Source organism: Malus sylvestris, chromosome 8, assembly GCF_916048215.2.
Source record: "Malus sylvestris chromosome 8, drMalSylv7.2, whole genome shotgun sequence".
Taxonomy (NCBI): Eukaryota; Viridiplantae; Streptophyta; class Magnoliopsida; order Rosales; family Rosaceae; genus Malus; species Malus sylvestris.
In genome coordinates this window covers 13,043,595-13,071,335 of record NC_062267.1, presented here as the reverse complement: position 1 = coordinate 13,071,335, position 27,741 = coordinate 13,043,595, and the positions used below count along the sequence as shown (strand labels likewise).

At 39.0% G+C, this 27,741-nt stretch overlaps 4 protein-coding genes across 5 annotated transcripts in view; 2 read left to right on the top strand and 2 right to left on the bottom strand.

Annotated features, from left to right (window-relative positions):
* Positions 1-27,741, bottom strand: part of LOC126631253 (uncharacterized) — a 98,432-nt gene that overhangs the window by 12,216 nt on the left and 58,475 nt on the right. The window lies entirely within an intron of this gene.
* Positions 120-7,510, top strand: LOC126631248 (pleiotropic drug resistance protein 1-like). The gene is made up of 24 exons (XM_050301421.1): positions 120-665; positions 810-930; positions 1,023-1,111; positions 1,200-1,284; positions 1,377-1,536; positions 1,630-1,706; positions 1,817-1,870; positions 1,967-2,057; positions 2,148-2,449; positions 2,555-2,836; positions 2,993-3,309; positions 3,397-3,557; positions 3,651-3,754; positions 3,832-3,988; positions 4,067-4,174; positions 4,260-4,423; positions 4,618-4,950; positions 5,048-5,338; positions 5,433-5,516; positions 5,633-5,766; positions 5,894-6,121; positions 6,217-6,388; positions 6,613-6,867; positions 6,972-7,510. Exons 1-24 carry the CDS (start codon positions 337-339, stop codon positions 7,227-7,229), a joined length of 4,356 nt encoding a protein of 1,451 aa, XP_050157378.1. The 5' UTR covers positions 120-336; the 3' UTR covers positions 7,230-7,510.
* Positions 10,779-17,986, top strand: LOC126631249 (pleiotropic drug resistance protein 1-like). Of its 2 annotated transcripts, none has more exons than XM_050301422.1 (25): positions 10,779-11,254; positions 11,433-11,676; positions 11,775-11,895; positions 11,995-12,083; positions 12,173-12,257; positions 12,344-12,503; positions 12,591-12,671; positions 12,771-12,820; positions 12,915-13,005; positions 13,090-13,391; positions 13,500-13,781; positions 13,876-14,192; positions 14,258-14,418; positions 14,494-14,597; positions 14,709-14,865; positions 14,946-15,053; positions 15,146-15,267; positions 15,332-15,664; positions 15,757-16,047; positions 16,129-16,212; positions 16,362-16,495; positions 16,627-16,854; positions 16,950-17,121; positions 17,230-17,484; positions 17,575-17,986. In XM_050301422.1, the coding sequence occupies exons 1-25, from the start codon at positions 11,227-11,229 to the stop codon at positions 17,830-17,832; spliced, it is 4,257 nt and encodes a 1,418-aa protein (XP_050157379.1). In that variant the 5' UTR covers positions 10,779-11,226; the 3' UTR covers positions 17,833-17,986. The 2 variants fall into 2 exon arrangements, with proteins under 2 accessions (XP_050157379.1, XP_050157380.1); XM_050301423.1 differs by having other exon boundaries at positions 11,334-11,676.
* Positions 23,158-26,118, bottom strand: LOC126631251 (probable protein phosphatase 2C 22). The gene is made up of 4 exons (XM_050301428.1): positions 25,480-26,118; positions 25,023-25,229; positions 24,572-24,783; positions 23,158-23,940 (listed from the first exon to the last, which is right to left on the bottom strand). The coding sequence occupies exons 1-4, from the start codon at positions 25,627-25,629 to the stop codon at positions 23,376-23,378; spliced, it is 1,134 nt and encodes a 377-aa protein (XP_050157385.1). The 5' UTR covers positions 25,630-26,118; the 3' UTR covers positions 23,158-23,375.

Here is a 27,741-nt window from a genome sequence, read left to right as displayed (position 1 = left end):
TTACAACAACAATATACAGTACTATACATGTTGACTATTCATTTAGTTTGTGTATACCGCTAAAGCTATATAAATACCCTTGTCTCAGTTCAAACTCAAAAATTCAAAAAGCCCCCACAAAATCCTCTCAATGCAGGAACACAGAAACCCGCTTCATGCATTATTAATGTTAACTCTGCTGTCTGTTCATCCATAAATATTCAGTCCCATCTGGGATACCGAGCTGCTTTCTTCTCAGAAATCCACGAATACGTGTTTTTTTGCATGAGATTTACACAAGGCCTTGTGGGTTGTTGTGCTTGATTGTATTGGAAGTGAAAAAAGAAAGTCGTAAAAATGGATAACGGTAGTGGTGATATAATTAGAGTGAGTAGTGCTCGTTTGAGCAGTTCTAATATTTGGAGGAACAGCACCATGGATGTTTTCTCCAAGTCTTCACACGATGAAGATGATGAGGAAGCTCTGAAATGGGCAGCCATTGAGAAGCTGCCTACTTATTTGCGCATTCGGCGCGGAATTCTCACCGAGGAAGAAGGCAAAGGAAGAGAGATTGACGTCAAGAATCTTGGGTTGCTTGAAAGAAAGAATGTGCTGGAGAGGCTGGTGAAAACTGCAGAAGAAGACAATGAGAAGTTCTTGTTGAAGCTCAAGGACCGGATTAATCGGTAAGTTTTGCATCTTAATTAACTTTGTATTGTGAAACAAGATGGAACTTTTGTGCAATAGATTTTCATAGCTTTTCTAAAGAAATTTGTGGTCAGATTTTTGTTTTGGAAAAAAATTGATGTATGTGGTTTGGTTTGTCTCAGGGTTGGACTTGATATGCCAACAATTGAAGTGCGTTATGAGCATTTAAATGTTGAAGCAGAAGCTTATGTGGGAGGCAGGGCTTTACCTACAATATTCAATTTTGTTGCGAATATTTTGGAGGTAATTCAACAATTCCTTCTTTCTTTAAAATCATGCAATTGAAACAATTTATACTTTTGAAACTTAATGTGGATGATATTTTCTGTTTGAAGGGGTGCCTGAATTTTGTTCACATTCTTCCAAGTAGAAAGCATCCGCTACCAATGCTTACTGATGTTAGTGGAATTATCAAGCCTAGAAGGTAACTGGATTGGACTAAGTACTGGTGTAAATCATCACACACACCTTTTAACTGTCCACTTCTGATTTTTCGGATTCGGCTTCTGCAGAATGACGCTGCTTTTAGGACCCCCAGGCTCTGGGAAAACCACATTACTATTGGCTTTGGCTGGAAAACTTGCTAAAGATCTAAAAGTAAGGATATAAGATTTCCAATCCTGTGTCCAACCCTTATTAACATAGTTGTTTCACCTCATGATTTGATAAAATTGTTCATAAACTTGTAGTTTTCTGGGAGAGTTGCATATAACGGACATGGGATGGAAGAGTTTGTGCCAGAGAGGACCTCGGCTTATATTAGTCAGCATGATCTCCACATAGGGGAAATGACAGTGAGAGAAACACTGGCTTTTTCGGCAAGATGTCAAGGGGTCGGACCACGTTATGGCAAGTTGAAATCCCAAAACATTTGACATTTGTGGTTTAAACTGAAGTATTCTCATGAATCTGAATCTAATTTTTCATTTGTAAAATTTTCAGAAATGTTGGCAGAATTATCAAGGAGAGAAAAGGAAGCAAATATCATGCCAGATCCTGATCTAGATATCTACATGAAGGTAAACTTAATATCCACAGAACTTTCTGTTTATAACATATTTCAGATAATGCAAAAGTGTTGTTGAAAAAATCCGTTTCAATATCTTGGAATGCTTTTCAACTTTTGCAGGCAGCATCGCTGGAAGGACAGGAGACCAGTGTAGTTACAGATTATATACTCAAGGTGGATTCGTTTTCCTTCTAAGTTTAAGCTCAAAATGGATAAATGTATCAGATTTTGGGACCATTTTTCTTTCAGATGCTAACACAAACTTTGCAGGTTTTGGGACTTGAGGTTTGCGCAGACATCATGGTGGGGGACGAAATGGTACGAGGTATTTCTGGCGGACAAAAGAAGCGAGTCACAACAGGTAAACCGTTGATTACCATACTGCCGTAACTAATATTGGACATACTTTCTTTGCCTATTGGTTATTGAAAATTCTGATCCATAACTGCAGGGGAGATGCTGGTTGGACCGGCAAGAGCACTTTTTATGGATGAGATATCAACTGGTTTAGACAGTTCAACAACATTTCAGATAGTGAAATCACTCAGAGAATCCATCCACATCCTCAGTGGAACTGCTGTTATCTCTCTTCTCCAACCGGCACCAGAAACCTACGACCTATTTGATGACATAATTGTGCTGTCTGATGGGCAAATCGTGTACCAAGGTCCCCGCGAAAATGTTCTCGAGTTCTTTGAGCACATGGGATTCAAATGTCCAGAGAGGAAAGGAGTAGCTGACTTCTTACAAGAAGTAAGAATTTGCACTCCTATTGTTGTGTTACCACTTTTTTGTTCTTCAGAGAGGTCCTTTTTCCTAACCTCAGGTTTTTTTTCCCGCTTGCCCCCTGCGTTATAGGTAACATCAAAGAAAGATCAGGAGCAGTACTGGGCGGATAAAGAAGAGCCATATAATTTTATATCTTCCAAGGAATTTGCTGAAGCATTTCAGTCATTTCATATTGGTCGAAAACTTGGTGATGAGCTTGCTACTCCATTTGACAAGTCCAAGGGTCACCCTGCAGCCTTAACAACTCAGAAGTATGGTGTTAGCAAGAAGGAATTGCTTAAAGCTTGCATTGATAGAGAATTTTTGCTTATGAAGAGGAATTCGTTCGTCTACATTTTCAAGATGACTCAGGTAAGTGGTGTTTGTAAATTGGAATCATACTGTGGATTTCTATAATTTGTTGGAAAATAATAAGAAAAAAGTGTTAACACTATTTGAAAAGAAGATTTGTTCAGCGAAGCTCAATGAGTACTAGGCATACTAATTTCTTGTGGTTTTTGGTTTCAGCTCACTCTATTGGCTTTTATATCAATGACACTATTTCTCCGGACTGAGATGCATAAGAATACAGTTGACGATGGGGGTATTTTCATGGGTGCTATGTTCTTTACAGTGATCATAGTTATGTTTAATGGGTTCTCAGAGCTTGCCATGACTATCATGAAACTTCCTGTATTTTTCAAGCAAAGGGACCTTCTCTTCTATCCTGCTTGGGCATACTCTTTACCGACATGGATCCTTAAGATCCCTATCAGTTTCGTAGAAGTTGCCGTTTGGGTGGTCATGACGTACTATGTAATTGGTTTTGATCCAAACATCGAAAGGTGAGAAAGAAAACATCATACACACTACAAATCCTATTTATAATTCAGACCTGGTTTCAGAATTTGATGACGTCTCTCAAATGGCAGGTTTTTTAGACAATATCTTTTACTCCTATTGCTTAACCAGATGGCATCAGGACTATTCCGATTTATGGGGGCATTAGGGAGGAATATAATTGTTGCAAACACATTCGGGTCTTTCGCGTTGCTTGCAGTACTAGTTTTGGGTGGCTTTGTCTTGTCTCGAGGTGAACTATGCATGGAAACAATATAATCTAAGTAATAAGAAAAATAATCACATTTCTTTTGGCTGATGGTTTTAAATATGTCTTTTGAATCAGACGATGTGAAGAAGTGGTGGGTATGGGGTTATTGGGCCTCACCGATGATGTATGGCCAAAACGCCATAGCTGTCAATGAATTTCTCGGAGACAGTTGGAGCCATGTAAGCGGAAAAATTAGTGTTTCAGGATTTTATTTTGAAAGCATTAGCTGATACATATGGATATATTTGTGTTATAGGTTCCTCCTAATTCAACAGAATCGTTAGGAATTATGGTCTTGAAGTCTCGCGGGGTTTTCATAGAACCATATTGGTACTGGATTGGAGTGGGAGCTACAGTCGGATATATTTTTCTATTCAATTTCTTCTATACTTTGGCCTTGAAGTTTCTCAATCGTAAGTATCTGTGCACATATGTTTTTTGGTATTTCCATATGAACATTATAACTAATGACCCGAACAACTATTTTGCAGCATTTGAGAAGCCTCAAGCAGTACTGTCCAAAGAGGCCTTGGCTGAGAAACTTACTGATCAAACTGGGGATTCTGTTGAGCTATCATCAAGAGGGAAGAACTCTTCTGGTGAGTTGAAAATTTCCCAAGATTAAGTCTCCCTTGTAGCTTGCATATTTCGATCTATAACATGATTTCTTGGTTAACAATGCAGACCCAAGGAATGAAAGTCGAAGAAGTGTCTCATTGAGAACACTGTCTGCAAGAGTGGGTAGCATTACTGAAGCCAATCAAAACAAGAAGCGAGGAATGGTTCTTCCTTTCGAACCTCTTTGGATTACTTTTGATGAAATCAAATATGCTGTTGACATGCCCCAGGTATATTTCAGTTTTATGTAAGCGAAAACAATGTTTGAGATTTCAGGCTTGAAGAGCTTTTCTGAAGAAAATTCCCATTTTGTTTTTGGTTATTCATGAATTTGGTTTGAGATTCAGACAACAATGTTTCTCTTTACTTCTCTACAAGTAGCACTGAATACATCTTTAACCTCAAATTTATTACATGGCTTCAGGAAATGAAAACTCAAGGGGTAACTGAGGATCGGCTACCACTTCTGAAGGGTGTGACCGGTGCTTTTAGGCCGGGAGTCTTAACAGCTCTGATGGGTATTAGTGGCGCTGGAAAGACTACTCTAATGGATGTGTTGGCAGGGAGGAAAACGGGTGGATTTATCGAAGGAAACATCACAATATCTGGGTATCCTAAAAAGCAAGAAACATTTGCTCGCATATCAGGATATTGTGAGCAAACCGATATACACTCTCCTCATGTAACAGTTTATGAGTCTTTGGTTTACTCTGCATCCCTCCGGTTGCCTCCTGAGGTTGATTCCGCTACCAGAAAGGTAAAGCATATGACAGTAGGGTTGCATATTTGTCAATTTAGTGTGGTCTGTTCAGTCAAGTTGTTGACTATAATTCTGATGCTAAAATTGTTTGCAGATGTTTATTGAGGAAGTCATGGAGCTTGTGGAACTGACCTCGATAAGAGAAGCGCTTGTTGGATTGCCTGGAGTGAATGGTCTCTCAACTGAGCAGCGTAAGAGGCTAACGATTGCAGTAGAGCTTGTTGCCAATCCATCCATAATATTCATGGACGAGCCAACCTCTGGCCTTGATGCCAGGGCAGCTGCAATTGTAATGAGAACAGTGAGGAATACAGTGGACACTGGGCGAACTGTAGTCTGCACCATCCATCAGCCAAGCATTGACATATTTGATGCTTTCGATGAGGCAAGACAATCTTTATGCTATAAAATAAAAAATAAAAAAATTGAATGTGCTACTTAATATTACCATAACTGATCAATTCAATCTCGCACTGCAGCTGTTTCTTTTGAAAAGGGGAGGTGAAGAAATATATGTCGGTCCTGTAGGCCGTCATTCTGCCCATTTGATCAAGTACTTTGAGGTAAGGCTTATAAAAGCATGTTTCCAATATCTGTTTAACATGTTTACGAATTCCCACTCTCTCAAACGTTGTCATACCTAATTGTATTTACTGACATGGTTTTTGTTTTAACAAAGGATATTGATGGAGTTCCTAAAATTAAGGATGGTTACAATCCTGCAACTTGGATGTTAGAGATTACTGCAGCAGCACAAGAAGCAGTTCTTGGTGTTAACTTCACCGAAATATACAGGAACTCAGAACTATACAGGTAGGGTTCCGCTGAAGTTTCTAATTCTAATTCTAAACGCCCCTAAAACCTGGAAGTTGAAGAATTTTCTAGTTGAATTTTAGCACATTTGGTTTCGTAACTACTAATAACATCTTGAATGGTTCAGGAGAAACAAGGCCATGATCAAGGAGCTAAGTACTCCTCCAGCCGGTTCAAAAGACTTGTACTTCCCTACTCAGTACTCTCAGTCTTTCTTCAGCCAGTGTATGGCCTGTCTATGGAAACAACATTTATCATACTGGCGAAACCCGCCATACAGTGCAGTGAGACTCTTGTTCACAACTTTCATAGCTTTAATGTTTGGGACAATATTCTGGGATCTGGGCTCGAAAAGGTAAATGGCACCCCAAGTTTAAAACATACAACAAAACATAGTGTGAAAATGGAAACTTTTAGTCCTTAATTTAACAATAATTATTGAAAATGCAGGAGAAACCAACAAGATCTTTTCAATGCAATGGGTTCCATTTATGCTGCTGTTCTCTTCATTGGGGTTCAAAATTCCTCATCAGTACAGCCGGTTGTGGCTATTGAGAGGACAGTCTTTTACAGAGAAAGGGCAGCTGGAATGTACTCGGCATTGCCGTATGCCTTTGGACAGGTATTTCACTCAATAAGGTTGCCTTTCTAAAGGGTAGATGATCCAATTAAACTGTGATTCTTCTTTATTGAAATGTTCAGGATTTCAAAAAGAACAAATTATTGAAGCATGTTTCAGTCTACTTGGTTACTCTTACCCATGAAGTTGTATAAACAAGAATTTTTTTAGTTTTTGTTGAATTCGCCATGATGGTATGTATCTCACCAAATTCCAATGATTTGCAGGTAGTGATTGAGCTCCCGTATATTTTTGTTCAGACAATCATATATGGAGTTATTGTGTACACCATGATCGGATTTGAGTGGACAGTCAGCAAGTTCCTTTGGTACATCTTCTTCATGTACTTCACTTTCTTATACTTCACATTCTATGGTATGATGACCGTAGCCGTGACTCCCAATCATAACATTGGTGCCATAGTCGCCTCTGCCTTCTATGCAATATGGAATCTCTTCTCAGGATTCATCGTTCCAAGAACGGTAAGTTCCTATAGCTCTTATGTATGTCTGGTTTGTGTTTAAGAAACTTCCGTGTATCACGATGAACCATTACTTACAATGTACTAAATTTGTTTCTATCACAGAGAATGCCAATTTGGTGGAGATGGTACTACTGGATTTGCCCGGTTTCATACACGTTATACGGATTGATTGCTTCGCAGTTTGGAGACATAAAAGACAAATTTGATTCAGGTGAAAGTGTGGAACACTTTGTCAGGAATTACTTTGGGTATAGACGGGACCTTTTGGGTGTAGTTGCAGCTGTGCACGTTGGCATTTGTGTGCTCTTTGGGTTCACTTTTGCCTTCTCAATCAAGGCATTTAATTTCCAAAAGAGATGAAAGGATATTGAAGAAAACATAGAAAGCCAATAACATGGCTTCAAGTTTTGATCCTTGGTTTTTAAGGAATTCCAAGATATTTGTATGTATGAATAATATACATGTTATGGGGTATGCCATAGCCTACTCTATATGCATGGAATTTGATCTGAATTTTGTAATTGCATTTTAATTCAACATGTAAATTTCGTTTCCGTTTAATAAATGTGTTTGGGCCCAATAGGGTCTTGTATCTCAGCTATGTGTAAATCAGGAGTAGTAATTTTTGCACTCTTCTTTTTTTTCTATGCATTCCTCTAGATTGAACAAATTAAAGGAGTATCAAGGGGGCAAAAAAAGAATGGAGGACTATAGAAAGAGAAAACGAAAGTGTGGAATCACTATCCCATTGTCCTTAAAAAGACAATGTTTTGTACCCGTTTTGGTTTATTACGGATGAATAAGATCTTAATTACGTTGTCAGTCATGTGAATTTAAAAGATAAAATTGATAATTGAAGAAAGTTGAGGTTCAACTTTAAAATTAATATTGGCAATATGTGGAGTAGCTCCAGTACTACCCATATAAGGTTTATTCTTTTTCTGATATCGGATTCATACGCTCAACACGCTCTCTCATGCGTGACAAATTATTCCAAGTCTAACTCGTGAACAACACAAATCAGGTAACATAAAGCACGTGTGGCCATTAGGCTTCACATTTGGGATAACATGCTCTAATATATAAAGAAATTTGAGGTTTCACCATAAAAGTAATTGACAATATAAAAAGTACCAACTACTTAGAGCAAGTCCACCGTGTGCTCTAGCCTGAGGGACAAGCGCAGGAACAGGGCCACGTAGCCCGAGTGATGAAGCCCAGCGTGAGCTGGCGAGCGAGCCCAAGCAGGCCTGAGGGAGAGACCTAGCGATTCATGCCAGCCGAGCGCCCAAAGGGAATGTGACGTGGGCCGACGTCAGGGCGACGTCATCCACAATATAAAATTAATAAAAAATAAAAAAATTAATTAAAAAAAATGAAAACACAGTAGGCTTTGAACTCAACGGCTCTCGCCGGAGTTCTTCGCCGAGGGTGATGATACACCCACAGACAAATGGCAGAGACTAAACCCAAGGGTTTCAACTCGAAACACATAAAAAACCAAAGAATAACTTAAGCAATTGAAGTAGGGCAATAACCTCATATGGGTTTGAGTAATGGAAGCTTGAAGCTCTCAGCTTCAATGGTGGATCACCCAAATAGTGCTCTAATGATGCATGCAAGGATATATTCGAGTTCCTCTCATCCAGGGGATTGAGATTTCAGAGTTTGTTAGTTTGATTTGCTTCGATTTCGAAGAAGAGGAAGGATGAGAGCTCTCGGAGCTGTAGAAAGAGAATGAGAGAGATTAAAGAGAGAGAGAGGTTTCAGAAATGAGGAGGAATGGTTGCGTCGGTAGAGAGAGAGAGAGAGTGTGTGTGTGTTCTGAGGAATTCAACGTATGGAAGTAGGGACTTGACCTAGTATTTATATACCATTGGGGTTCCTTTTTAGCCGGCCTATTAACAGCTACGAAAATCAAACCCTAACACTTAAGTGATTGAGTCCTACCACGATTCTATATCTTTGTAGAGAAACCTATTAGATTTCTTTGAGGTCAATTGCAAAGGTTAAGACTCCATATCCTCATTTTACTAGGACTGCCAGATTACTTATGTCGTTAACAACTCGATAAACAAGTGGCTTACAACACAAGTAGTCCAATACATTATTCATTGTCATTCACAACTTTACATGGATCTTGTAAGCCTTATATGTATATTCTCATCTCTTCCAAGCACGAGACATTTTGGGAGCTCACTGGTTTCGGGTTCTATCAAAACTCCGAAGTTAAGTTGGTTCGCGCGAGAGCAATCCCATGATGGGTGACCCACTGGGAAGTTCTCGTGTCAGTTCCCAGAAACAAAACCATGAGGGTGTGATCGGGGCCCAAAGCAAATAATATCGTGCTACAGCAGAATCGAGCCCGGGATGTAGTGGGGGCTCGGGCCGAGATGTGACAATTTAGTATCAGAGCCAATCCCTGATCAAAAGTGTGTCGACAAGGACGTCGGACCCCTAAGGGGACCCATTGAGAAGTTCGTGTGTGAGTTCCTAGAAACAAAACCGTGAAGGCGTGGTCGGGGCCCAAATAAGACAATATCGTGCTACGACGGAGTTGAGCCCGGGATGTGGTGGGGGCTAGGGCCGGGATGTGACATAAGTTACAAAGGTAAAGTAAGATTAAAATGAAGTTTCAGGAAGTGCAGTTAAAAGTAAGTCTCAATTTTTTTGATAAACAGGTAAACCACCACTCTTGTTACAATTGTGCTTGTTGGGATTTCATGCCTCTTTAGATTCGTCTTTGCCTTCTCAAAGTGTTTTTTTTTTTTTTTTACCTTCTCAAAGCGTTGAACTTCCAAAACAATGAACACTTTTTGTATGTGAATAACTGACAAGTAAATGCAAATTCCATGATTTCTTGTTTCGATCCGTGTTTCCGTAAAACTCGAGAATCATGCAAAGAGCATAGGTATAATAAAAGAAAATATCATGTCTTGACCTACTCCATACTGCAATGCGATCGTATTATTCCAACGAGCAATGCGATCGAATTATCTGTAAAAGTCAATAATCATGCAAAGAGCATAAGACATATGATGATGCCTAATAATTTCATTGTATTCACGAGTTTTGAGTTTAAAATTTCTCCCAACAAAATAGAAGCTGCTTCACTAGAATATACCATAGTTTACAAAATTTTCTTGAGAAATTTAAATTATTGTTTGATGAAAAGAAGAGAAAATGAATATTATAGTTTGGTGGTCAGTAGATAAATTCTGGAACTTATTTTTTCCAAAAAATAAACGTGAATGGTAAAATGATAGAAAAGACTAAACAATTGAACTAAAGAAACTTGTCACGTTGATTTCTTCCGCAAACTTTAAGTCACTATCATCTTTTATGTTTTTGAAATATAATTGTTCACCTTCTCACTTTATGAGAGCTTTACCAACTTTAATTTTTGAAATATAATTGGTCACCTTCTCACTTTATGAGAGCTTTACCAACTTTAATTAAGTATACATCCCTTTGATTTTTTTTTTTAATTTTTTTAATTTTTTGTTGGTCAAAGAGTATATATCCCTTTGATTAAATTGCCTTATTATTTCTTCAAAGTTAGTTAAAGTTACAATTAACTCATAACAATGATGATTAAATGATGTCACTAGTCTCACTAATGCCCCTGTATAAATTGACATTAGGGCATCCTCACTTGACAGTTCATCCTGTTGGGCCCCTCTTCGTTGTCCTTTCCATTTCATATATTCCTTGACCATTGCCTTATGCTCCAATCATATTTTTTTTAATGCACCAACCTTTTGTCCGTTCACTTTAAGGGTGCTTCAACTGCAATTATTAAGCAACGTATAAGCCTTCTTTGGTATTAAAATATGCCAATTTGATATATATGAGTCGCTTGCGCTTAAATTATTTGAATCTCATATGGTAAATCTTATATCGATGGTATTTTGTTGTCACTGACTTAACCGATGCAGCATAATCATGCACTTGCGAAAGCATGAATTACGCCAAGGGCTCTAAATTCAACTCTCCAATAATCACACACTTCGGACAAGACAACCCATTACTCAACAATGACATTTCCTCTCTCATTTTTCTTAATCAACTTTTGACAAATAGAACCAAACTCCACCGCACTTCAAGTTTGGATAGGAAGTCTTATTGAGAATGGATTTGTAATCCATGTTATGCTGAAACACTATGTTGGTTGTCTATAAGGATTCTAATAGGGGAATCCTTATGGGATTTGGCGAGGATTATGTTGTGTACATATAGTGACCTCTGCTCTCGTAGTTATATGCTCTATCATCGAACTAAGACCTATTATTAGTTAGAGCAAACTGATTACTGGAGAGAGGAGAAGGTGCACTGCTTGTTTGCTGCAGAACCTGGAATGGCTGCTTCTTCAAGTTCGTATGCAGGCAAGTTTCTTCTCTGCGCTACACGCTATGAATTGGGTTTGTGTTTTGTTCACTGTGATTCATAATTACATGTATATAGGAATATGTTCATGCTAACAAAAAGCGCATCAATGGTGATATATGAGTTGTGATCCTTGTATAAGTCATTTTGACATCTGGTAGAACAACATCATGGAAGTTTTTTCGAGGTCTTCGCGAGCTGAAGATGATGAAGAAGCTCTGAAATGGGCTGCGCTTGAAAGGTTGCCTACTTGTTTACGTGTTGGAAGAGGCTTATTCATTGATGGTGAGGGACAAGCTAGAGAGGTTGATGTGCAGACTCTTGGCTTGTTGGAGAGAAAGACTTTGTTGGAGAGGCTGGTGAGCAATGCAGAGAAAGATAATGAGAAGTTCTTGTTGAAGCTCAAGAACCGCATTGATCGGTGAGTTTCATGCCATAATTCTTGGGTGTTTAACTCTTTGGGAGAATTTTATTGAGGTTTTTGTGTTTATCTCTCTTTTTTTTCACATTTGAATACAGAGTTGGTCTTAATGTGCCAACAATTGAAGTCCGCTTCGAGCATCTGACTGTGGAGGCAAAAGTTTATATTGGCAGCAGAGCACTGCCTACATTACTCAACTTTTCAATCAACATGTTGCAGGTAAATCTTTTGAATGACATAAAGAAAGAAAAAATTCTATTCCAAGCTCAACAATTTATATTTCAATGTGAATAACTTACAAAACTCCTCCTGGTATAGGGAATGCTACATGATCTTCGAATTTTTCCGAGTAGAAAGATACCTTTAAAAATCCTTCAAAACATTAGTGGAATCATCAAGCCTCAAAGGTGAGTTAAATTTTCTGTTAAAACACTTCATTGTGCATTTCCAAACAGTTCTTGACTTCTTATCTAACTAACGAATGTAATTTCTACAGAATGACTCTACTCTTAGGTCCCCCAAGCTCTGGAAAAACCACATTACTATTGGCGTTGGCCGGAAGACTTGGTAGAGATTTAAAAGTAAGAAAACTAAAGTTTAGTGTTTTTTTTTCCCTTCTTTAGTTCATATCACCTCTGGCCTAATAGGGTAATTGATGAATCTTAAGTCTTCCGGGCGGGTTACATATAACGGACATGGGATGGAAGAATTTGTACCTCAGAGAACATCGGCTTATGTAAGTCAAAACGATCTCCATATAGGAGAGCTGACAGTGAAAGAGACATTTTCTTTCTCGGCTAGATGTCAAGGAGTTGGATCAAATTGCGGTTAGTCAAAACACCATGTGCTCGATACAGTTCATTTTTCGTTCCAAACAGTTTCAAGGGTTTTATCTTGTACTTGGAAATTTGTAGACATGTTGGTGGAACTGTGTAGAAGAGAGAAGGAGGGAAATATCAAGCCTGATCCTGACATTGACATATACCTGAAGGCAAGTAAACAGATTGAAGAGAAAAAAACATAACATGCCCTTTTTACGTTGATGAAGTTTTCATTGTATAAAAATCTTCTGACACCAAAAATTCTGCAGGCAGCGGCTCTAGAAGGGCAGGAGACCAATGTAGTTACTGATTACATTCTCAAGGTATGACATTTGGAATTCATTTCAGCTTTGAGATATGCACAACAATTGGAATCCATCCATTTAACTTCATGTTTCTACTTTTGATATATTGCAGATTCTCGGACTTGAAGTCTGTGCTAATACTATGGTGGGAGATGATATGGTAAGAGGCATTTCTGGTGGAGAAAGAAAGCGAGTCACGATAGGTAAAACATAGAAGAAATCATTGTGTGTCGAAAAGTCCTTTTAATATCACAATCTTCTGAGGTTTCCGTGTACTAATGATGCAGGGGAGATGCTTGTTGGACCGGTAAAAGCTCTCTTCATGGATGAGATTTCAACCGGCTTGGACAGTTCGACAACTTTCCAAATAGTAAATTCAATCAGGCAATCCATCCACATTCTAAGTGGAACTGCAGTTGTCTCCCTCCTCCAGCCAGCCCCTGAAACTTATAACCTCTTTGATGATATAATTCTTCTATCAGATGGACAAATCGTGTATCAGGGTCCACGTGAAAATGTGCTCGAGTTTTTTGAATCCATGGGCTTCATATGTCCGGAGAGAAAAGGAGTTGCTGACTTCTTGCAAGAGGTGATATCGCTTTTGAATCTCTTCACCTTTCTTGCATGCATGTTTTCGAGTACTCTCCATAGCTTGTCGTTTATTTTTAACACTTTCCTTCTGGTGGGGGTGTGATAGGTGACATCAAAGAAGGATCAAGAGCAGTACTGGGCATGTCGAGACAAGCCTTACAGATTTGTTACTGTCAATGAGTTTGTCGAAGCTTTCCAGTCATTTCCAATTGGTCAGAAACTCGGCGACGAGCTTGCTACTCCCTTCGACAAGTCCAGAAGTCATCGTGCTGCTTTATCATCTAAAAGGTATGGCGTTAACAAGAAGGAGTTGTTCCGAGCATGTGTTTCAAGAGAGTTCTTGCTCATGAAGAGGAACTCATTTGCCTACATTTTCAAACTTACCCTGGTGAGTAAATCATAAATAGAAATTATTTTGCATAGCACTTTACCTAATGTGGTAATTCTAGCTTATAATTCTTCCTCTTTACCTTGATTTTCAGCTTATTATCTTAGCTTCTATAACATCATCGATATTTCTACGAATCAAGATGCATAAGGACTCAGTGGTGGATGGTGGAGTTTACATGGGAGCTTTGTTCTTCGCAGTCATTGTAGCGATGTTTAACGGAATATCAGAACTCAACATGGCAATTATGAAACTTCCTGTCTTTTACAAGCAGAGAGACCTTCTCTTCTTTCCTTCCTGGGCTTACTCACTTCCTGCATGGATCCTCAAGATCCCAGTCAGTTTGGCCGAAAGTGCCATTTGGGTTGTCATTACTTATTATGTAATAGGATTTGATCCATATGTTGAAAGGTGAGAAGAAGTAAAGCATCAAACTTTTCGGTTTATCAGGGTTTGACGGAAACATCTTGTTGCAGGTTCTTCAAGCAGTACATTGTACTCTTGTGCATAAACCAGATGGCGTCTGGGCTGTTCAGGTTGATAGCAGCCTTAGGAAGGGATGTAACAGTTGCAAGCACAACAGGATCCTTTGCACTGCTTATAATTATGGTTTTGGGCGGATTCGTCTTATCTCGAGGTGATTTAACTATAGAAGCAATAAGATTCCTAGTTATCACTCCTGGTGTGATTTAAATTTAAACGGTTGTATCAGATGCTGTTCCAAAATGGTGGCTGTGGGGTTACTGGGTCTCGCCGCTGATGTATGGACAAAATGCTATTACCGTGAATGAATTTCTTGGAAAGAGTTGGAGACAAGTAACCATCTCTCTCTCTCTCTCTCTGAGTTTGTATATCCCACAAAAAAAATGATACGAGATAGATGGTTGTGATCAATGCTTATGTAGAGATACCACGTGTGTTATATAGGTTCCACCTAATTCTACAGAATCCTTGGGAGTTCTGATCCTTAAGTCTCATGGAATTTTTCCAGAAGCAAAATTGTTTTGGATTGGAGTAGCAGCATTGATTGGATATATTTTTCTATTCAATCTCCTCCTTACTTTGGCTCTGCATTATCTTGATCGTAAGTATCGTCATCATTTGTATGCTCTTTGTGCTTTGATTGTTGGACTTATTTTTCTAAAAAATTGACGAATACTGCAGCACTCGGGAAGCCTCAGACAGTACTAACCAAAGAAAGCATGGCTGAGCGAAATTTTAGCAGAAATGGAGAGTTCATTGAGCTAATACCAAGAGGAAAGATCTCTTCTGGTGAGTCATTCAGTTAATCTCAATCATTTCCCATTTATTTTCTGCTTAACATACCACATTGTATTCAAGCGTTGTGTGCAATAACAATGCAGAATCCGAAAGAGTGGGAAGAACTGATGAAGCTAATGGAAAAAGGAAGCGAGGGATGGTTCTTCCTTTTCATCCCCTTTCCCTCACTTTCGATGAGATCAGATATGCCATAGATATGCCACAAGTAAGTTGCGGGTTTAATTAATCAGTGAATAATACCTGCATACTGAATTATCCATGTACTTCAGGAAATGAAAGCGGAGGGTGTTCAGGAGGATCAGCTTGAACTTCTGAAGGGTGTAAGTGGTGCTTTTCGGCCAGGAGTCCTAACAGCGTTAATGGGAGTCAGTGGTGCCGGCAAGACCACTCTAATGGATGTGTTGGCTGGAAGGAAAACTGGTGGACATATCAAGGGAAACATCACGATCTCTGGCTATCCTAAAAGGCAAGAAACATTTGCTCGCATATCTGGATATTGTGAGCAAACTGATATCCACTCTCCCCATGTGACAGTCTATGAATCTCTACTTTTTTCTGCCTGGCTCCGGCTACTACCTGAGGTTGATTCTGCAACAAGAGAGGTATGAGTTGTGTACTCTTCTTTAACAGACGCTAAAAAAAAAAAATCAAACATCAGCATGTGCACGTTGATCTGATATTTTTCCGGTTCAAGATGTTTATCGAGGAAGTCATGGAACTTGTGGAGCTGACTTCATTCAGGGGAGCTCTTGTGGGATTACCTGGTGTAACCGGTCTGTCAACTGAGCAGCGCAAAAGGCTAACGATCGCAGTTGAGCTCGTTGCAAATCCATCGATAATCTTCATGGACGAACCAACATCTGGCCTCGATGCTAGGGCAGCAGCGATTGTGATGAGAACAGTGAGGAACACAGTGGACACGGGAAGAACCGTGGTTTGTACCATCCACCAGCCAAGCATAGATATATTCGATGCTTTCGATGAGGTTAGATTTATAATATTCAGAAAGGAACTGATTACCTGTTTTGCCTTGTAAATGTTCTAAGCAGTTCATGTCGTATCGCAGCTTCTTCTTCTGAAATTGGGAGGTGAGCAAATATATGCCGGTCCATTAGGCTCCCATTGCTCCATTCTGATCAATTATTTTGAGGTCAGTACTATACAGAAATAAATCATAAAATATATTTTCTTCGTAGCATCAGAAATTCTCTGTGCAGGATGTCTGTTCTACAGCCAGACTATCCATAACATTGTCAATAACTAAATTTTGTATTCTTCTTTTTCTTTTGCCGCTTGAAGGGAATCAATGGAGTTCCAAAGATTAAAGATGGATATAACCCGGCAACCTGGATGCTGGAGGTTACTTCAGCCGCACAAGAGGCAGCTCTTGGGGTTAACTTCACAGATGCGTACAATAACTCGGAAATATACAAGTAATGTTCCATTTCAATTATCTTTCAGATAGATTGTTAGTGAACACGGTAAAACCTTATATTTATCAGCCTGCACAGTTGATTCCTATTGCTCTTTAAAACCATTAAAACTATTAAGGTGAATATTTCAGGAGAACCAAAGCAATGATTGAGGAATTAAACACACCTCCCTCGGGTTCTAAAGATCTATACTTCCCTACTCGCTACTCACAATCTTTTCTCACCCAATGTATGGCTTGCCTGTGGAAACAGCACTGGTCATATTGGCGAAACCCATCATATAGTGCAGTAAGGCTGTTGTTCACAACGTTCATCGCTTTATTATTCGGTTTGATATTCTGGAACCTTGGATCAAAAAGGTACGCACATAAGTAAACTTAAAGCATAGAAATGGTCTGCAGAACTTCAATTTCTTAATCACCAATATGTTCAAACTTTTTTGGGGAAACCACAGGAGTAAGCAGCAAGATCTCTTTAATGCAATGGGTTCCATGTACGCTGCTGTAATCTTTATCGGGGTACAAAATGGTGCCTCAGTGCAGCCGGTTGTGGCTGTTGAGAGAACAGTCTTTTACAGAGAAAGAGCAGCTGGAATGTATTCCGCTTTGCCATACGCATTTGGGCAGGTAAAAGACTTGCAAGAGTCCATGAAGTTCAAATTAAATCTAGACTTCTCATGTCAAAAAATTCAAAGAACACATGCTCTCTACTCACCAAGTGATATTGTGTTGCAGATGATGATTGAGGTTCCCTACATCTTCATTCAGACCATTATTTACGGAGCTATAGTATACGCCATGATGGGATTCGATTGGATAGCTGCCAAGTTCTTATGGTACCTTTTCTTCATGTACTTCACCTTGCTGTACTTCACATTCTACGGCATGATGACCATGGCTCTCACTCCCAACCACAACATTGCTGCCATAACCTCATCTACCTTCTACGCAATCTGGAACCTCTTCTCGGGATTCGTTGTTCCCCCAACGGTAAGCCTATACATACATGTACATGCATACGCTCATACATATATTCTTGCGTGCCTTGGATGCAATCTGACTAAGTTTTGGTTATCGCAGAGGATTCCGATATGGTGGAAATGGTACTATTGGGTCTGCCCTGTTGCCTGGACCTTGTATGGAATGGTTGCTTCGCAATTTGGAGACGTAAAGGAGAAACTGGAGTCAGGAGAATCGGTAGAGCATTTTTTGAGAAGTTACTTCGGATACAAGCATGAGTTTCTGGGCATCGTTGCAGTTGTGATTGTTGGGTTTTCATTGCTGTTTGGCTTCATCTTTGCCTATGCAATTAGAGCATTTAATTTCCAAAAAAGATGAGAGATGTTATACAAAGAAATATCTATGACTCTAATTAGTTTGTAGGAAGCAGATAGCATTTGTCACTTCGATTGTACCATTCATCCATCACTGTTATAATATTGTAATATTATTGGGAGTTTTTTTATTTATTTATTTTTTATCAAGAAATAAACTTCATTCAAGCTTAAAACTTTTTGTACAATCGTTTCCCATACAGTCAAATATAAAAGCTTTATAAGCTAAGTTCGTGATGTTCCACTTAACATGGTTGAAATCAGACCCCGGCTATCTTATATCTTCGATAATGGATTTCAGGTTCTATGAAGCATCCCAGATTTCCTGCGCCGATTGGATAATCAGTCTTGAATATCCCTCCACCATAATGTCCTTGATTCCTTTAAATACTTCAGCCCTTTCCTTGGAGCCATGGCTAAGCGTTCCTTAATCACCTCATTATTTCTATCATTCGAAATTTGACAGCAGTTAAGAAAAGCCTTACATAAGTCACAACATAATTCCTCCCTTTCTGTGGAATTCAAAGTTTCCATCCAATCTATCATATTGTCAAATTGAATAGCATTATTACTGAATGGACTTACTGGAGGCAAATTCCAATCAGTTTTTGCATATTGGCACTTAAGTGGCCTTGATCCTCTTCATTTTGTTTAGTGGGTAATGAAAAGTTGCTAAACAAATATTACAAAGTCTCCTAGTTCAAACTTGTCGGCTGACTCTTTGGAATTAATTGGTATAGTGGGTAATGAAAAACTCATTCATGGGTCCAAAATAAGCTATCTACCTCATACCCTTATGTATGATATTCCTATTATTGAGGATGCCCTTTCAAGCCAAAGATTAAGGAAAAACTCATTGATGAGTCCATAATAAGATGTCCTTCCAGGCCAAAGAGTGATTTCGTTTAACATTACAATCTATAAAATTATCCTTCCTAAGATATTTCATTTTGACAATCTGAACCCACCAACTATCATCGATAGTCAGCACTTTCAGTTTAGCTAAACAAGCATTGTTAAAGTGATCTAGCCTTCTAATAGCTGGTCGTCCTTGCTCTTTCGAGGAACACGCTTTAATCCACTTGGTTAAATCCATGTCTGAAACAATTAAAACTTGGAAAAAAAACAAAAATAAGGCAATTGGAAGTCCCTTAAGAAGCACATAATAAGTACTTAAACGGTTGGAACCCAAATACATTTTAACTTGTTTTCTGCCATAGAGTTTCCAAAGAGATTTTCACCCCTTTAGACCTACTCCAACCCTGGGCTAAATGCCAAATATTTAGCCCAAAATTCCCCCCAAACACCCCCCAACCCAAGCTAAAATATTGGGCTAAAAGGGGAATGCTAAAGTTGGGCCAAATTCCCCCCCAAATTCCCCCCCCAGCCGCGTGGACTCGCCAGGTTTTGGGCCACTCTCGGCCCGTGGACTCGCGCACGCGCCCCACGCCCAGAACGTGCAACCGAAGCCCGACAAGAGGGGGTCCCACCGTCAGGCCCTGTCGGCCACGCTTCAGAGCCCCAACGGCTCTTTTCGAAATCCAACGGGCAGGATTTAAGGACCGTTGGTTGATCCAACGGTCCAGATTCAAACTTTATTTTTAAAAAATATATTATTTTAAAATACATTGAATCCAACGGTTGAGATTGAATATACTCAAATCTAACGGTAAAAAAAAAGATCTAACGGCCCAAATTTAAATCCAACGGCTAAAATAATTAAATAAATTTATTTAACACAAAATTTACCCAAAAAATCTATAAATACCTATCTATTTGTTCAAACATCCACACAAAATTCAATTTTCTCCTACAATTCTTCCAATTTATCTTTCTATCATTTCTTTCCATTTCCAAATTGTTCAACATGGCAAGAGAGCATGTTAGAGGTCGTAATTGGACCTTTGAGGAAGATGTTTCTTTATGCTTGGCATGGGTGTCTGTTAGTGAAGATGGTGCAGTTGGCACAAATCAAAATAAAAAGGTTTTGTGGGATAAAATCATTGCAAAGTTTCAAGAAAATTGCAACGGCAGCGGGCGAGACGGTGGTGGTGTTTATGATCGGTGGAAGACTATCAACAAAGCATGCACTTTATGGAAGGGAAGCTTAGAGAGAGCCATGGTTGGCATGCCTAGTGGAAGGAGCGCCATAGAAATTGTGAGTTTTTTTCTTGATATTTTATTTGTCATGTACATAATATTATTTTGCAACTAATTATTTTTATGTATTTTTTGCATAGGGTGACAAAGCAATGGAAATTTACAAGACAAGAGTAACACCAAAAAATCAAGTTTTTAAGTTGCAACATGCTTGGGACGTCCTCAAGGATTGTCCAAGGTGGGCAACCGATGCAGACCAACAATGGGGAAGATTATTTCAACGTGAAGCCGCACCGAGAAATGAAGGTGGCGATGAAGGTGTCGATGAAATGACCCCATCTCCTTCTCTAGCAAGGCCCCCGGGAAGAGATAAGCAAAAGGAAGCAAAGAGAAAAGGGAAGTCCCAAGATTCCCCGAGTGGAGACTTTGCTATCGGAATTGCAAAATTGCATGAAACTCATAGCGCTCGCCAAGAAGAAGCGGCCCGATTGCGTTTGCAAATGAAGGAAATCTCAGATAGGGAGGAAAATAGGTTTGAAATTGAATTCATGATGAAGGACCTCAGCAAATACACTCCAGAGAGGAAGCAGTTCTTACGTAATAAGCAAAAGGAAATTATGCGAAAGTCTGCCTCAAGGCGTATGTTTCAAGATGATGAATCCTCTGAACCCTATATCCCAACATTTCAACGAAGTCCATCACCAAGTGAAGATGGTGGATATGATTGTTAAGTTTATGTAGTGTATGAATTATGTGCTTTATTAATTAAGTTTATTAATTGTCGTTTGTCTTAAGTTTATGTTGTTTATTATGTTGTTTATTATGTGGTTTATGTACTTTATTAAGTTTATGTCTTATTATTATTGTTTCTATTTAATCTAAATGTCTTCAATAATTATTGTACTTATTATTTCAACCTCCATTCAATAATTCAACCTCTATTCAATAAATTATTCAACGTAGTAGACAAATAACAACATAGTACACTTAAAATTATTACATAAATGCTCAACCAACATCATCAACGTTCACCTTCTCGGCGCCACACATGCTCAACCAAATCCTTGCGGAGTGTGTCATGAATTTGAGGAGCTTGAATTCTATTTAAACGTCTCATATACTCACCCAAGGTGACCCTATCATGTCGGGTCTCATATGTGGTTGGAGCGAGATATTCAACATCTCTTGCAATAGCTCTCGCATGTGTTGGTTGGTCATCATCCACATCTTCGTCTGAATCTTCTTCAATTTCGATGTACTCATCTTCCACAATCATATTGTGCAAAATTATGCACGTCATCATGATTGAATGGAGGTCTTCGGGTTGCCAAAATCGTGCAGGCCCTCTAACAATGGCCCATCGAGCTTGTAAGATCCCGAATGCTCTCTCCACATCTTTCCTGTAAGACTCTTGCCTCTGCGAAAATAATTTCTTCTTTGCACTATCGGGATGAGAAAAACTTTTGACAAAGGTAGACCAACTAGGATAAATACCATCAGTTAGGTAGTAACCTAGCTCATACATATTACCATTTACCTTGTATCGAAATTCTGGTGCCCATCCATTCACAACCTCATCGAACAGAGGAGAAGACCAAAGAACGTTGATATCGTTGTTTGATCCGGGTGAGCCGAAGAATGCATGCCAAATCCATGTGTCGTAAGATGCCACAGCCTCCAGCACGATGGTTGGCTTGTTATGACGGCCCTTGAATTGGCCAGCCCAACCAGTAGGACAATTCTTCCACTCCCAATGCATACAATCGAGACTTCCTATCATGCCAGGGAAGCCTCTTTTGTCTGCCTTGCGTAGAAGCCTTTTCAAGTCTTCACGAGTTGGCTTGCGGAGGTATGTGGCTCCATAGATGGCTTGAATTGCTTGACAAAAGCGCTTCAGGTTCTCAATAGCAGTACTCTCCGCAAGTCGGCAATATTCGTCAGTTGAATCAGCAGAGCACCCATTAGCTAGCATTCGAAATGCAGATGTGAGCTTTTGATGAGGTGATAGACTTTGTCGGCCTACGGCATCTATCTTCCTTGCAAAGTAGTGGTCATGATTGACAATTGCGTTCAAGATGCCTTCAAAAAGCTCTCTCCTCATCCGAAACCGCCTCCGAAAATCATGAGCAGGAAATCTCGGCCGCTCAATGAAATAATCTTTCATCATTTGCTCATGACACTCTTCTCTATCACGCTGCACGAATGAACGCCCCGTGAGAGAACCACGACGGCTAGATTCGCCATGGTGCTCATATTGCATAAACGAGTTTACAAGTTCAGCTTCGGCGTTGATCAGTTCTAAATCCTCAATGTCAAGCCTTGCTTGATATTGTGCCATCTCCATTGCCCTGCTACGCCTTCTTCTATCACTCATTGATGAGATATTGAGAATTTTTAGGAAACAAAAAACTCTTTGAAAGTTGAAAGATTGGTGAATATAGAGGATGATTGAAGGTTAAAAGATTGTGTGATCAACTAATATTGGACCTGTGTTTATATAGAGGATGATTGATGAACGGTTGGTGAAAGTTGAAAATTTTGTGTTGAACGGTTGGTGAAAGTTGAAAGTTTGGTGTTGAAAGTTGAAAGTTGAAAGTTTGGTGTTGAATGGTTGGTGAAAGTTGAAAGTTTGGAGTTGAACGGTTGGTGAAAGATGAACGGTTGGTGAAAGTTGAAAGGTTAGTGAAAGTAGTTTGCTTTGTAAAAAATTTAATGATTTTTCAATATTTATCAGAATTTAAATTTTTTTAGATTAAAATGTTCATAAAATTAATTTACAATAATCTACATATTTATTTTTAAAAAAAATATTGATTTAAGAAAAAAATTAGCCTAAGTTCATTCTTCAATCATTCCGGGCTAAAATTTTAGGCCAGAAGGGTTGGAGCAGAAAAGATGTTTCTGGGCTAAAAGCCAAATTTTCCGGGCTAAAAAATTTGGCTTTTAGCCCAAGGGTTGGAGATGGTCTTATAGAAGCATTCCCAAAAAGCGCTTAATCAACCTTAACTAAAAAAAAGTCTTATATATCACGTGTACACTACCATGATGACGCCCTCATGCCAATAAAATAAAGATATGTAAAAGTTTTTGTCCACATGTCCTTTCATTTGCAACACCACGTGGTTGTACACCCGTGCGTAAGTTGTTCTCCTTAATAAGGCTACCCGTGCGGAAGTTGCTCTCCTTGGACATCCAATAAAATAACGAAGGTAAGTTCACGAAAAAGTAATTCCACTGTAAATCCCATCCACTAATTAAAATCATATCAAGGACTGTCTACACGAGTTAAATCAGAGGTTATAAAATAACAACAAATTAGGTTACCGACTTGGCCGCCACCTATTTTACAGTTGGAACTCGAAATCTCAGTAAAACTACAATGAAAATTTTCAATTAGACAAACACATCACGTAGAGGGGAAAATAGGGTAAACCATTCGTCATCATCTCAAGTTTTCAAATCATCCAAGAAGCTCTGCAACTCTTTCAAACTTTCTGCGGAAAAACTCCGGTGCACTCTTGAGCGAGGGGCAATCAAATTAGGAGGAGGCTGTGGTTGGAAGCAAACGACGACTACAGCTAAGTTGTCCCCGCTCTTCCTCTTCAAAGCCTCATCAACCAAATCCTTGCTACATGCGGCTGGGTCATTGTGCTCCTGAAGCCTCCGACGAGCAAAATCCACAGCATTTTGACTCCTGAACACTTCCCAGATCCCATCACAGCCAATGATAAGGAACTCATCCTCCTCTGTCAGTTTTGCAGTCGTAAGTTCCGGCTCTGCACTCAGTGGCCCACCCTGCCTGCCCTTCATCCCTTCCATATGCCAATCTCCCAATGCACGAGCAACGTTAAGCTGCCCATTAAGGTAACCATCATACACGTATCCTCCAGATGCTTCGATACGTTGTTTCTCTTTGCTACAAATCGGTTTGTGATCTCTTGACATTTCAATTGCTTTGCCACGGCGGCACAGCACCGCTCGACAATCTCCAGCATTTGCTACCACCAACAACCTGGGAACACAAACTAAGATCAACATATGACTAATCAATGGCAGACATCTTATGTTACGTCTGTTAGTACTATTTTGAGACTCGTGGGACAAATTAACAGGACATCCACGAACAGAATAAACAGAGAAAATCCAGATCAAATCACAATCAACTAAACAAGTATGATTGGCCTAACAAACCCACTCACTAGCCCTCTGTAGTAGATTATGACCGTGTTAGCATAACTTGTGCACAGCTAAACAGGTCAACTAGATCATAGATTAACCACACCATAAGGAAATAATTTCAACAGAATATGACTAGGTTGCTTAATACTTTCCAAGTATTTTCTCCAGTCTTTAATTAAAACTCCAAGCTTTGCTTCAAAAGGCAATGGACCAACCCTTACAATTTAGGGTACTAACCCGATTATGCTTATAGTGTCATTGATCAACAATGAATCAAGTCGACAATTCATTCAGAAAAAACAAAAGAATTCAGGAATGAGACTAAAATTCCACAAACATCACAAATTCGGGGGAGTACAATACACAGTAGAAAAAAAATGAAAGACAATAAAATTGATGTACATTGAACGGTCATGATACATGCATCTATAGTTCAGAGGTAGAGTAAAAAAAAAAAATCCAACCTTCCCATTAGAAGAGCTGTCAATGCAGTGGTACCAGAAGCAAGCTTGGCATCCAAGGTGCAAGCTTCCTCAAAGGCAGTGTCAGTATGCAGAAATGCTGAAGTGATGACCCGTTCAATATCTGTAGGAAAGTCTTCATCCTCAAAAATGAACTTTGGCAGATGAGAGGAAGCAAAATCAGCAGCATGCTTTCCTCCATGTCCATCAAACACCTGACCAACCAATACGGTAGGAATGTTCAAGTAGGAAATGCTGAATATATATTAGCTAGCAAGTGCAATACATATAGATCACCATGTTTAATATAAACAACAATACCACAGGACGGAAAGCTACCTCTGAAGAACTGACGCATATAATAAATGAATGAAAACCAAACAATTCACAGTAGAATGTAATTGCACCGTGTGTAAGGAAATTCGTAAGAACATATGTAAGAGAAGATAAATACCCCATAGAAGGCATTTGGACCATCGGTACGATTCTTGAGCCCGTAATCGTTCACAAAATTGTCAACGCAGACATATACATCTTCCATGTTTAGACGAGACCCAATGTCATCCCATGCTCCAGAGCGGACAATTGGAATGAACTTAGATTCAAAGTTCTTTGCTTGAACTCCTGGTTCAACGTTGATCTCTTTTGTTTTCGTCTTCATCTGCAAAATCCCATTCATACATTCAAAAATTGCACCACGGCCATAAAATTTACATTAGACAATTTAATCGCTACGAAAACAGATCTTCAAAACTCTGAAAACAGAACCACTAATAGCAAGTAAGCATAATTAATCAAAACTCTATAATTCAGTTATACACAATTAAATGCCTAAACATACAACTAATGACTAAACATCTAAGAAATCCAAATGGGAAAATGCAGAAGCAGAGGAATGAACGAAAACATACAAGAGATGGGTGTCGAACGAGCGATTTCTTGCACGGCATAGGAACGCCATCGGCGCGGCTGAATCCACACTGCCAGTACGCGGAGGTCGAAAGAGGGTTCGGAGGCCGACCCTCGCTTGAGCTTCCATTCTCTACTTTACTTCCCTCCATAGTTCTCTACCATCAACATCCTCTCCCCCACCAACCCACCAAAATTCAAGTCTCCAAATGTGACTCACTGATCTTGTTCTGCTGAACGATAAGGGATTTGGCTGAAATGGTTATGTGGGTCGGTGCTTAATTTCGAAAAAAGTAGGGCTTTTGGTAGAGAAATGATTTGGGCTTACTGGAGGGGATGACTAATCAGTTGAATCCCCTGGGAATTGCTGTTTCTGAAACGAAGAGGTTCGATTTTTGTTTTTACAATTGGATTTGGGGATTTAGGGTTTCGCAGGTGCAGACATTGAAAAGAATGGGAATTTTTGTGTCTAGGAAAGCAAGTACAAGAACAGGATTTTAGAGAGAGAGAAAGAGAGTTAGGGTTTTAGAGAGTGACGAAATCTCAGTGAAAGCGATGCACTGTGAGAGTTTTTGGGCGATCTGCACGAAGACACTGGTTTCTGCTGAATGCTGAGATTTAACTGGTCGGTTTCTTAGGGAAACCAAAACTGCGTCGTATAGGCAACTAGCAACAACTGCGTTTTTGACTTAAGACTTCATAAGTCGCATGCTTTGGTCATTTTCGAGGAAGTACATCTTTTTTAATAAATATCTAAAAGTAATTTAATTTAAAAAGAAGGAGAAAGAGACAATCTGCATCTCCAATATTTAGAAAAGGATCTGGCCAGCGATTCTGTAATCATATATGTTAATTGTATATTGTGTGGTTAGTTTTCGTTAAATACTATTTATATTTAATTTAAAATTTAAAATAATTTTTAATTATACGATGAACTGACATGATTACGAGATCCTTCGAATTCCCAAAAAAAGTGTCAGGCATGTGAATGAGTTAATTTGGGGCGGGCCTATGTCTTTTGAGTTGGGTGAAGTCCGAAGCACGTGAATGAAACTCTCAGAATGTTGTGCAGCTTTTAATGGGTGAGCCCGCTACTTTTTCTTTTGTTTATTAATAGAAGATCAAGGTTGTAATAGTTTTTTAAGTTTTTTTATTTTTTTATTTTTGAATAAAGAATATTATCTACGCTAAAAAAGAAGTATAGGCTTAGCTACATAATGGGTTAGGAATAATGTGGTTCAAAGCCTTTGGTGATAATCGAACTTAAGACCTCTCATTTACAAGTGAAGATGAATATCATTAAATTTAAGGATTATACTATAAAGACACTCTCATTAGACCTAATATTCTTATAGGAACATGTGTATTCCCATTAAATCCCTAAATGAGTCCTCAAAGGTGGTTGCGGGAATTCGTGAATGGAGACTCTCATTGGAGATGTTCTTACGATCAAATTGGGGACTCCTTATTTAGGAACTCTCGCCACTGCATTTGAGGACTCATCTAGGACTTTAAAGGGAATCTTTGTGTTTCTAAAAGAATATTGCCTCCAAACAAGAGTACTTATAGTAGAATTCCTATATTTGAGATTTTTATGATTTTATGTGATAATTTGATTAGGTGCAATTTTTTTTAGTTAACTTTTTTTTAATTAGTTTAAATTTTGTTGCCGTAAAATATTTTTGTGAACATTTGAACCAAAAAAATTCAAATTCTAACACCAAATTTTTTTCTTCACACAAATGTATCATGTCTATGTCATGATCAATTATGTAATTTTCATGCTTGGTTGGAGCCTCCCTTGAACCCGCCCTGGTAGCATTTGCTAATTGGTCCAAAGTCAAACCAAGGTTAAAGCACTCAGCACTCCAACCAATACCAACGAAATTTAAACTTAAGATTTTTGGGTGCTATAGTACTCCGGTTTTTTAAACATTAGATTTTGATTTTGAGTATACGTACAAATATAGTACCGAGTACGATCTAGAATATTAATTAAAGAATTTTTGTTGTTCCAACTTATACTAATACGCAGGTGGAATGGCTTAATTGTCACCAGCTTCTGCTGAAAGAGAGAGGTTTTGCAGGAGTAGTTGGTTGATTTTTTTGAATGTATCTGCAGAAAAAGAGAGCGACAAACAATATATATATTCTCTCTCTAACTGAGAACTGGAAACTCATTCCCACACGCATCTACAAGAGAAAATCGTGGCAAGAGACGGCAAGCAACTATTGGTTCATGATGGAGGGTCCAACCCCAGATG